The following is an 11,739-nucleotide window of genomic DNA, read 5'->3' on the forward strand; positions in this document are numbered from 1 at the left end:
TGAGAAAAAGTGAACTTTTCTCTTGCCCAACAACACTGTGAGGCGTTTTATGAGACACAGGGAGCTTTATTTTTTTTATGTGGTGACTTGCTACAACTGGAGACATACTGCTTTCCATCGCGACTAAGAGTCAGGCTTTCCCCTCCCCAAATATGGAAACTCCCACCCAAACCAACCACAACAGAATTCGAAATGGCCTGCCTGTGTCCTGCTGCTCATAGAGTCCCCAGTATCATCCTTTGGGAAATATCTGGAACCCCTGAGCCTCACTGAACAACTGCACTCCTAAGGGGCCTGGCTGCCTTGGGAAGAGCTCCTCTGCCTGGGTTTTGGCCTAGCTGAACCGCCTCGGGTCTGCCCCTTAACTAGGACTCCCCCCTCCCCCTTCCCACCTTCCCACTTCTCGGTTGATGATCTAATTGAATTATGCCTTTTTGTTCCAGGGACTGCAGAGCACGTGCTGGAGGCAATTAATTATCGGAATGTGGCCGCATCAAAACGGACATTCGGTACCCGGTAGGTCAGCAGCGGCAGCATCATCCCCTTGCCCTGCGTTCGAGACTCCTCCCCAAAAAGAGGAATGCTAGTCCCCAGCTGCCAACCTTCTTCGCCAAGCCATTGCCCGGTAGCTTGCTCAGACTTCCAATCCTGCTAGACCCTCGCTTATCCGGGTATCTGCAGGGACTGCCGGGAAACTCTAGCGGTGGCGGGACAGCTGCCTTCCCTGGATCTCCAAGCTGATGGGAGCCAAACTTTTTACTAAGCAGTTAGAAGTCCTGGGGTGGTAGGGGTGAGGAGAGGTACTGGGGTGCTCAGAAGGAAATTAAGGAAAAACCTGACTCCACGGGATTCATTTGCATGATTTAAGCATATTTGTTATTCTCTAAAACTCCCCACCCCACCCGCAAAGAAACTCTGTAGAGGGAGAGAAAGCTTTGCTTTTTATTTTTTTAAGAGCTTGTTTTCGGTAAATGCAGTAATTTAAGTCATCAGGGCACTCTCACCTTGCAATTTGGGGAGAGGGCTCTAAATGTGGAGTGAGATTAGGGTGAATTGGCTGTGAAGGGGTGACTTACTATAAGATGTGTCAGTAGCACCTTCTCTCTGCAAACTATCTTAGAAGGTGAGGTGTTGGCCAGATCAGTCAGATAGGAGGAGGGCAGAAACGGAAAAGCTGCAGTTCTAACGCGCTGCTTGAGGCGGTCTCTCCTGACGCCTCTGAACTTGATCAGATGTTGTTTCCTACAGAGAGATGGCGGCCAGACTGTGAGCCTGCCTCAAGGCATAGACTTTGGAGGCTTTGCCCTGCTTGGGATGTGACAATCCCAGTCACCTCTCAGCCTTTTCTTCCCAGTCATTTTCTTCCACCCTTTGCTAGTGCTTTGCTGCACAAATCATGGGTGGATTTATAACCCTGCTTCTGGTCATTTTGTTCAGAGGGGGAAAAAAAACCCTCTCACCAGGGGATGAGTGGTGGGTAAAGAGGCCACTCCAACACAGTTCCCTGGAAAACAATTCCTTAAGGGAGTGACTGCTTCCCTGAGTCACTAGGTGCTTCACTGGGTAGGCAGAGAAGAGAGCAAACCCGGGATGTTAAAAGGGGAGAAAAATTCCATTCCCTGTTGTCCTTTTAACACTTTGGCGTTTCAAAATGTTGAGTATTCAAAGCTTGTTGCTTCAGCCACACGAAAAGCACAGTTACTGTCTAGTGTGCTTACTCTGTGTTTTGCATACAAAGGCTGTGTTCTCACACATTTATTTAGCATCTATGCATGTTTCTGGTATGTGTCTATATGCTCGCTGTGCTTTGTTTAGTGTTAATACTCTGTTGCTTACTTTATTGAGTATGTTATGCGTCTTTCAGGAGGCGTGCTTGCTTTCTGTGCTTCATTCGTGTTTCCTACTATTTGCTTAGGTTGTGTTGTACATGGCTGTTGTATTGTTGTCTGTTGTATCACGGGGCGAGGGGATGTTGCTGAGCAGTGAGTACAGCCGCTAATCACAGACCACACGGTCACAGTCTGACTCCGAATTGCCATTGCCGGTAGTAGACTCTATGAGCTATCGTTTCTTCTAGTTTGGGCAGTGGACAGCTACCTCTAGTTTGGGGCACAGGCAGGGAGGGAACTGATCCGGTCTGGGTCTGGAATCTCCTAGTGGGGTATGGGGTGGAAGCCACAGCTGATCAGGAACACAGATTTGCCCAACTCATGCGGGAATTTGTTCTCCGTACCTACGGAAGGAAAACGTTCTGAAGGTGGTGAGGCAGCAGGGTCCCAAGTGGGTACCACGGTGTCTTCTGGACCGAAAGGGAATGGCAGGGACTAGTATCTTCTTGGGTCAAAGAGTTTCTTTAGCCTAGGCGGGTACCGAGCGTGCGAGGGGTGCTTGCGGCCGGCTTGGATCAGGGCCAAGCCAGGGAGAGGCTCAGCTCTGTCCCGCTGCTTGCGGCAGCCTGGCCCCAGTTCCCCACAGCCTCGCAAGCTCGGCGGATCCCTTTCAGGGACGCTGAGCAGCGGCTGCCTCACCTGCCAGGCGCTCCGCAGCTACCCAATCAGCTGGGGTCGCCCGGCAGCGGCTGCCATGTTCTCCGCTTCGCGCTGCCAATCAGTGTGGCGGTGGCCAATGGGCGACAGGGCCGGGGGTCAGGTGATCTCAGGCCAGCTGGCTCCCCATTGGTGCGCGCTGCCCAGCCTCCCGCTCGGTTTATGTGCGAGGAGTGAGTGATTGACTTTATCAGTCCAAGGACATTACTCTGGAGGTGAAGAGGCTTGGACTCGCGAGGGGAGCAGTGAGGTTCGAGCCTGCTTACTGCAGGCTGCCTGCCCTCTGGCCACGTTCCGCCTCTGCTCCTTGGTGCAGTTGCGCCTGAAAGCCGGGACCCGAGGAGCCTCTGGCCCCGTGGTTCCGCGCTCTTGAGTAGAGGAGGGGTGTCCGGGACAGGATTGACAAACCCCGCCCTCCACTTATTATTTTGCTTATTTTTCTTTGTGCGCTCCTGTTAGTTTGTTAAGCAGATTTAGTCCTAGAGTCTTTTCTCCTCCCTTCTCCTCCCTCCTCCTCTCCCATCGCCCTACCCCCTATCCTTTTTCTTCCCCTCCTCCCTCCCGTCCCTCTGCAGGAGACTCTCACAGCCTAGGAAAGTTGCTGCTCCGGGTAGCGCCTAGGGGGTCTCCAGCCAGTGTTCAACCGCCGCCATCCCTTTTCGACTACGGCCCTTCAGGGATCTCCTTCGCCTGCACCCTTGCTCACTTCGGCCGGATCTTCTGTGTCCAGAACGCCCTACCTATGACGATGCTCCTGGACGGAGGCCCGCAGTTCCCTGGGTTGGGAGTGGGAAGCTTCGGTGCTCCGCGCCACCACGAGATGCCCAACCGCGAGCCTGCAGGCATGGGATTGAATCCCTTTGGGGACTCAACCCACGCTGCGGCCGCTGCTGCTGCCGCCGCCGCCTTCAAGCTGAGCCCAGCCACCGCTCACGATCTGTCTTCGGGCCAGAGCTCAGCGTTCACACCGCAGGGTTCAGGTTATGCCAATGCCCTGGGCCACCATCACCACCACCATCACCACCATCACGCCAGCCAGGTGCCCACCTACGGCGGCGCTGCCTCTGCCGCTTTCAACTCCACGCGCGACTTTCTGTTCCGTCAGCGCGGTTCTGGGCTCAGCGAGGCAGCCTCCGGGGGCGGGCAGCACGGGCTTTTCGCTGGCTCCGCGAGCAGTCTTCACGCTCCAGCTGGTATTCCTGAGCCTCCTAGCTACTTGCTCTTTCCTGGGCTTCATGAGCAGGGCGCTGGGCACCCGTCGCCCACAGGGCACGTGGACAACAATCAGGTCCATCTGGGGCTGCGCGGGGAGCTATTTGGCCGTGCAGACCCGTACCGCCCCGTGGCTAGCCCGCGCACGGACCCCTACGCGGCCAGTGCGCAGTTCCCTAACTATAGCCCCATGAACATGAACATGGGCGTGAACGTGGCGGCCCACCACGGGCCGGGCGCCTTCTTCCGTTACATGCGGCAGCCCATCAAGCAGGAGCTGTCCTGTAAGTGGATCGAGGAGGCTCAACTGAGCCGGCCCAAGAAGAGCTGCGACCGGACCTTCAGCACCATGCATGAGTTGGTTACGCATGTTACCATGGAGCATGTGGGGGGCCCGGAGCAGAACAACCACGTCTGCTATTGGGAGGAATGTCCCCGTGAAGGCAAGTCCTTCAAGGCGAAGTACAAACTGGTCAACCATATCCGAGTGCACACTGGCGAGAAACCCTTCCCGTGTCCCTTCCCGGGCTGCGGGAAGATTTTTGCCCGCTCTGAGAACCTCAAGATCCACAAGAGGACCCATACAGGTAAGGGGGAGCAGACAGGTGGGCGCGGGTCTCCCCAGGGACACCCTGCCACCAAGCAGACCTGAACTGCGAGAGAGGGAGAGGGGTGGAGGCCAAGCCAAGGGGCGGCGCCCCGCCGAGACCATTCAGTACGAAGCGCTGTCACAGCCTCTCCACCCCTCACCCACCGGGAACCTGCGGCGCTTTTGCCGAGTTCTAAGTTCCCGAACAGACTGCTGTGGTCTCAAGAACTAATTGGGACCTTCTCGCGCCCAGGAACCAACTGGCGCCACCTCTTTTTGTGTTCTTTTCTGGGTTACTAGGAAGAGACTCCGAATGTGTTGGGAGTATATTGCTTACAAGCGACTTAGCTCTCTGAACACATTCGGGGAAGGCAACCATAGAAATGCTAATGAAAACTAACTTTGGTTACTTCCGTTCTTTTTTACACTTGATTGGCATATCTCCTAATTAAATGACTGATACTTTTGTCAAACTATTTTTATTTGGAGTTCCAGGTTCAGTTTAGTCTTTTGGAGGAAAGATAAAGTAGAAAAGGCACTGGTTTCTGTGGCTTGCTCAGCATCTCTTGAAAAATTGTGTGTAGTCCCCAGATTTATGTAGTGTTCTCTTTCCGAAAATTAGTAAGAATACCAGGCTTAGCAAAACCGCTACATCTGAAAGAGGCAAATGAAAAGACACAAAGAAGGGGACGGATAGGACTGTCCCATTCCCGGCCCATTGTCCTACCCAGCTTGGTTACACTGCCTAGATGGTGGCGTTATGTGCCCGCACATTGGGAGCCCTGGTTCTTTTGGAGTAGAAGCACAACTTAGGGTAAACTTCTGAGGACCCCCCAGCTTTCTGCTCCTGAGAGAACAAAGGGATGGATGTTCGGGTTCTGGGCCGGCCCTACTCTACCCCTGCCTAAGATCACTCCCCAACTTAGCCAGCTCAATCAATGCTCTGGGGTTTTTTTTGTTTTTTGTTTTTTGTTTTTTCCCTCCGGGGAAAACAGATGCTACGTCCTTCCACTGTCTGCGCTTCCCCTCTGCAGAAAGACCGCCGGACTTTCAATCTCCCGCTCACCACTCTGAGAAGTTTCTGGGTTTAACTATATTCTCTCCCTCCCCCTATTTTGCATTTTTGCCTTTTGCAGGTGAGAAACCTTTCAAATGTGAATTCGAAGGCTGTGACAGACGGTTTGCCAACAGCAGCGACCGCAAGAAGCACATGCATGTGCACACCTCGGACAAGCCCTATATCTGTAAAGTGTGCGACAAGTCCTACACACACCCGAGCTCCCTGCGCAAACACATGAAGGTAATTACCTCTTTATTAGCGGTCGGCGGTTTGTAAACATTCGGCCTGATACCGGGCCGCAGAACGGAAGTGCCCGCGCTGCCAACCCTCTATCCTTCACGTTAAATCCGATTTGCTCCAGCACTGACACCTTGAACCCCTTTTGAGGATGGGGGTGGAGGGGGGTCGAGAAGGAGAGAGCTGAGTTGGGAGGGGGAAGAGAGTGGAGGGAACAATCAGTTGTTTACTGGGAAGCTCTAACGGAGCTCGCCAGGGCTTGAGCCACCTTATCCTATCTCAGCCCACGATGGGAATCCGGAGTGGGCGCTCCGAACCCGGGGTAGTGTCATTCGTTTGCTCCTCCGCTTCAGATAAAACAATAGGGCCAAGGAGCTCAGTCTGATTCCAACACATTTGTGTGGGAATTCAGAGCACCCAACCCCCAAGCCACCCCTGTGTCACTCATCTCTGTACCTGCTTTCCCAGGCCGAATTCTGAAAGTGAAATCTAGAGTGACTATTTTATAGGGCCAGCAGAATAACTACTTGCCCACTCCATCCACGGAGAAAGCATTTTTTTTTTTTTAAGTAGCACGACTAAAATGGAATTCTTTATTTCTTTTCCAGCCTGGTTTTTGGTGGGAATGCTAGAAGTATCTAGACATCAGTAATATGGAAAAACAATTTTCTTAAATCCTATGTCTCGTTTAAGTGGACAGCGGGAGGTCTTGCTCTCTTATAGTACTCAAATCTGATCTTGTTTTGTTGTTATTTGGGGGTTTATTTATTTATTTATTGTTGCTTTCACATTGCCAGTTGGAATTATATTCATTATAATATATACATGTTAATTTTAGGTTCATGAATCTCAAGGGTCAGATTCCTCCCCTGCTGCCAGTTCAGGCTATGAATCTTCCACTCCACCCGCTATAGCTTCTGCAAACAGTAAAGATACCACTAAAACCCCTTCTGCAGTTCAAACTAGCACCAGCCACAACCCTGGACTTCCTCCCAATTTTAACGAATGGTACGTCTGAGGACAACCAAAATGCATTTAAAAAAAGAAAACTGAGACAAATCAAATGGAAATGGAGTTTTAAAGCAAGAGGCCATATATAGGGCTACATCTTGGTAATTGCAATTGTTCAGGAAGGTTTGGGGCAAGATCCAAAAGTAGCCATGCCCTTTTCTCAGGATTAGAACATATGTTTTGGCATTTGAAGGAATTTTTTACAAAATCTTTTCACTGCTTTTCCTGCCCCCTCCTCTTGCTCTCTGTACACCCCGTTCTGAAACTCCTTCAAAACATTTAATTAACACTGTCCTGTTTCTTGAGGAAGTTATCGATGGCTTGGTGGTGGTGATGTTAAACTGATGAAAAGTCTCCTTCGCCTTAGTGGTGATTGTTTAAACTCTCACGGTCTTAAACCATGCCAAAGTCCTGTTATGTCTTGAACTTTTCTTCAAAGCATTACACTTGTGAATGTATCTTCGTCTAATGGGGTCGAAACTTGTTCAGTATTTTTTCAGGCTGAGGATATGATGTTACTCTACACAGATTGTGACGTTTAGTATACAGTTGCCTTTTGTAATAACTTTTCTTTTTTTGTAAATACATATCCGTTGATGCCATATTTATCGTTTGTAATTTAATTATTGCTGCAAGTGCCGGGAACTGAACAATATTTATGGATAAATGTTTTCTAACAAATTCTGTACAGCTTTTGATTATAACTGCTTTTAGCATTAAACAATTATTGTTTTGAGAAAAGGAACACAATTTACAATTTTTGAACCATACTGACTTTTTTGTTTTGTAATAGCCTCCCAGAAATAGGAGACATGAGTAAATTGAATTTTGTTTGTTGGTATTTATAACTCACTCAGATCCCTTTTTTAATTGTTAAATTATTTTTCTATTGCAGTCTAGATTCCTTACAATGTCAGTTTCCATCTGGGGAGGACCCTCCTGTCTTTAGCTCAGATGGTTGTTTAACTGCGAGTTTAAATGTGTTTGTCCTGGATTTTCGGCATGCAAATCAAATAATACTGATCAATTCACGTAGTGGCCCTGACATCTCAATCTTGTACTTCAAAGACTGAGAGGCTGGGTTTAATCATTCCTGCCATATATATATATATATATATATATATATATATATATATATATATATATATATATATATATATACATATATATAAACAGAAGGTAACCTAATTAGTTTTATGTCCCTTAGTTCTTTATTACTTTACATAAAAATGAAAATTATGGCAGGATGCATGTCTGTTGAGAGATCACTCATAATATACCTATATGTTTGTATCTATGACGTACCTAATCTGCCAATCAAATCTATTTAGCTTCAAAGGATAGCACACCTCTGAAATGGCAATGAGCAAGGCCAGTTAAACAGTGCTTCTCATGGTTAAAGTGCTTCTTAAAAAAAATTAAAAAAAAACAAAAAACAACAAAAAAACAACAGTCTTTAAATTTTGGATGGCAAAGGCTGCTGATTTGTATATAGTTCAATTCATGATTATCACAATTACTCATAATGTTTATATAGCGGTGTAATAACTNCAGCAGTTCCTAAATNATACTGTGGAAAGAAAAACATTTGCAAAATACTTTATTTTTAAAGTTCATTACTTGTAGGCAAAGATGTTAAGAGCATTGTTTCCATTAAAATCAGTAACAATGAAAAACGGTTGTTTGTTTTGTGATAAAATGTTAACAATCCATTTAATCTTCAGTGAAGCAACTCATTTGGACAAACAGTTCTTTTTACAATGGGTCTATGGAAAAGAAACTGATCACTATTTGGGGGGGGTTGAAGTGGGTAGAGTTTGGAGATGTTTTTTAGGGTGCTGTTGGTTATTGAGAGCCCAATCTCTGCATGAATAACAGAAAAGTGGAGATAAGGAATTGTAAAGTATGTAGAAATGTAATGAATAGGCTTAAGTACCTCTTTCGCTTTAAGGGGCAATGCTCTCAGTTTTTGGTGACAGTCAATTTGATATTATATAATCATTTTCAATTCTAGAATTTTGTTGATTGTTCTTTCTGAAGAAATAAAGTCTTGGCACATCCTATTTATGTTATAACTTTTTTTGTATTTGGTGCCCAATATTTTTCCCATGTTCAAATAAATCAATCTAAAATTGAAATGCTTAGAGAATTTCTGGTGTTTTAAAACAAACTTTGATTCCCAAAGGTCCATTCAAATTTTCCATTTTGTTATCTGCTTTTTTATTTTTATTTTTTGTCACCAACTAAGTATTGACAGTTTTTTCTTTGGAGGCAATATTTTGTTAGTGAAAAATGGTGTCTCTTGCACTTTGCTTTGCTGGTGTCCACCTGAAGGCCATGAACAGAAATTGGGATGATCATGCATGTGCTGAGCAGGTAACTTGGTCCGTTCATCACACCCCACTCAGACATCCCAATCTTGTCCTTGACAGTGAGTGTTTGGACCACATCCATATTTCAGGCTTTACGCTTCATAGAAACCAGAGACAATTTTAAATGCTCAGCAATTTTTTCAGTGGGCTTTTTATTCATAAGACTGACTAAATTTGTGTCACTGTGAAATATAAATGGCCAGCCTTTCTTCTACATATTCAATGGGCTTCCACAATTTACTGTTTCGTCATGAGTTCCATCTCTGCTGTCCCCAGTCCTAACCTAGCTTTAGGTAGAGATAGGTTGAGTAATACTGGCTAAAACCCCTTGCTTATGTTAATTAAATAACACGAAATATTTCATTAGTGGCTTGAAAATATTCTACTACCATAGATTCTTTACAGAAAAGCACTTCATTGTCCTATGAGAGGAAACTGACAAATAACAATGATAACCTAATAACTACTAAAAAATGTGCTTCTCATGATTCCCTCTTGATTTGTATACAGCAAATGTCTTGAAATTATGTTTATGCATTTCTTTTTTCACAAAGAAAACTTGGTTTCTTTGAATCCTTTGACTTTTTTTTTCTTGCCCATAATCTGGCATAGGGAATGCATATTTATATTCTTGAATACAAACTAAGCAACCCAAGACAGTAACCACACACCCCAAGTCACAAATGCTAAAGCTCCAAGTCCAAGCTTGGTCCTTAGTAATCTACTCCTTGAAAATGAGTAGGTTAGCATAATATCTCAAGAGAGGGGAAAAGGGGGTGTTTCCAAGCATGGCTGGTGAGCTCTGGCCTCCATCAAGTTTGGAAGGCTCAAAGATCAGCATTTAGGGTAAGACTGTCTAGTAGGTACTATGAAGGGTGACCTAGTTAGTGTTCCCAAAGCCTTCCAGACATGGTGTGCTCCGAATTTCTGCTTGACTTCTTGCCTATTTTGCCCCTGGCTTCCATATCCCGCTTTCCTCCTACGAAATCTGCCCAAACCAGTAGTCCTTGTAAGTTTTTGAAAGGCTCTGCCACCATATGAATGGAAGGTACCACTGTAACTAGTATCTAAGCTTGTTTTCTGTCATAGGCTCTGAAGCGCCAAGGCTCCAGTTGGGCTCTAGTATGGGGGAAGGAGAGGAGAATCACTCTAGGGGTTTCAGTAGTCCTTGGGGAGCCCCTGTCCACACACCAAAATTCTTCTAAATCTCAGCTTGAGGTTTGGGCAGGGAGGAGGGGACCTCATTTCCTAGGGTCAATTCTCTCGCGGTTTCTGCCCGCTGACCCTTTGACCTCCACCAACAGGGCCCTTGGCGGCCATAAGCTAGCCGATCGCCTTGGGCTCTGAGGATGCTTTGCGCCCCATCGCCTCTCGGCCTCATTAGGCCGGCGGGGCTGTAAAGCAGAAATCAGCTTCGGCCTAATCCCGACCTGGGGTCAATTCGAGCCCAAACAATAGCGATCTCCTAAGACTACAGCACAGCGCTGCCAGCAAACTTTGTGTTCAATTCCTTTTCCACTGGCGGTGGGGGTGGGGGGTGGGTGAGGACGCTGGTCCGCGAAGGAAGGACACTTGCGGCACCGGCATCACTCGGCAAACGCCCTCTTGCTAGGCTCTCCAAGCGCCTCTGCGGTGCCGTGCTGGGAAGGGAGGCGGCGAGGCTCCTGCATTCCCTGAGTAGGAGGCTGACCCAAAAGGGGCCTCCTCGGCACGGCGAACACACTTTGAAGTGGGTTTTTAGCGCGCACGTGTGAGAGCTCGGCCGGGGCCTTAGCGGGGACCCGCAGGGAGGAAAGAGGAGGCTCCGGTCCGGGCTTCAACCCCGCCCCTGCTCCCCGTGGCTTCGGCCTTTTCAAGCCCAGACCGGGGACCTTAGGACTCCCCCCACCCCCATCCCCGCGGGCGCGGCGCGCAGGCGCAAAGCCTTGCAGCCGTCGAGCAGGATTTTGCGGCCAGGGGGTTGGGGGGGGATTAAAAGCAGCCTCGCGGGGAGGGCGGGAGGAAAGGAGAGGGATGTGGAAAGGAGGGTTGGTTTGGGGGCGGCTCTCGAGTCGGGAACATGGCGGCCGGATGCGAACCCCCGCAGAGCGCCGCACAACGCAGACTACCGGCTGCCGTGCTGTGTTGTCGTTGAGATTCCCTGGTTATTCCTCAGCGCTGGCGCCTCGCGGGACAATGTAGGTCGTGGCAGTTGGACGCAGTTTAAAAACAAACAGACAAAAAACGGAAGCGAAGAAGTTCTTTCTGGTCACTCTGGTGGGGAATTGATGCGCTCTTTCGGGATACTGGGTGCTCTCAAAATATTTGGGGGAACAAAACCCAACAGAAGAAGCTCCTGGCACACACAGATGTCCCTTTCCCCCTTCTCATGTGGTGTGTGTGTGTGCGATTTCGCGTTAACCGTGCCCTTGTTGGAATTTCACAGCACCTTCGAGTCCTTAAAAAACGAACAACAGTGGACAATGTGTTCTCTTCTCAGGACAATGGTCAAGCCAGTTTGGAGGGAAACAGAGGCTTGTCGCCCCAGTTGTACCTTTGAGAGATCGTATTCTACCCTTTCCCCAGGCCGGCCTTGTTTTCAGCATAACTCATTTAACGAACACCCCCCCCCACACACACACACAAACACACACAGACAGAATCAGCACCGTTAACGCTTTTGTGTGTGTACACAGCTGGTACTCTTAGGTTAAAGGGGAAAGGGGCCCGAAA

At 48.2% G+C, this 11,739-nt stretch overlaps 1 protein-coding gene across 1 annotated transcript; it reads left to right on the forward strand.

Annotated features, from left to right (window-relative positions):
- The first annotated feature begins 466 nt into the window (after positions 1-466).
- Zic3 (Zic family member 3) lies at positions 467-7,772 on the forward strand. Its single transcript, XM_021188329.2, has 4 exons — positions 467-516; positions 3,122-4,345; positions 5,484-5,647; positions 6,483-7,772. The coding sequence occupies exons 1-4, from the start codon at positions 483-485 to the stop codon at positions 6,660-6,662; spliced, it is 1,602 nt and encodes a 533-aa protein (XP_021043988.2). The 5' UTR covers positions 467-482; the 3' UTR covers positions 6,663-7,772.
- The last annotated feature ends 3,967 nt before the right edge of the window (positions 7,773-11,739 follow it).

Source organism: Mus pahari, chromosome X, assembly GCF_900095145.1.
Source record: "Mus pahari chromosome X, PAHARI_EIJ_v1.1, whole genome shotgun sequence".
NCBI classification, from domain to species: domain Eukaryota; kingdom Metazoa; phylum Chordata; class Mammalia; order Rodentia; family Muridae; genus Mus; species Mus pahari.

Excerpts from the sequence above, each read along its gene's own strand:
- Zic3 (XM_021188329.2), top strand. The coding sequence starts at position 483 with ATGTGGCCGCATCAAAACGGACATTCGGTACCCG. Across the intron at positions 517-3,121 it reads AAACGGACATTCGGTACCCG|GAGACTCTCACAGCCTAGGA; the intron begins GTAGGTCAGCAG and ends GTCCCTCTGCAG. Across the intron at positions 5,648-6,482 it reads CCCTGCGCAAACACATGAAG|GTTCATGAATCTCAAGGGTC; the intron begins GTAATTACCTCT and ends TGTTAATTTTAG.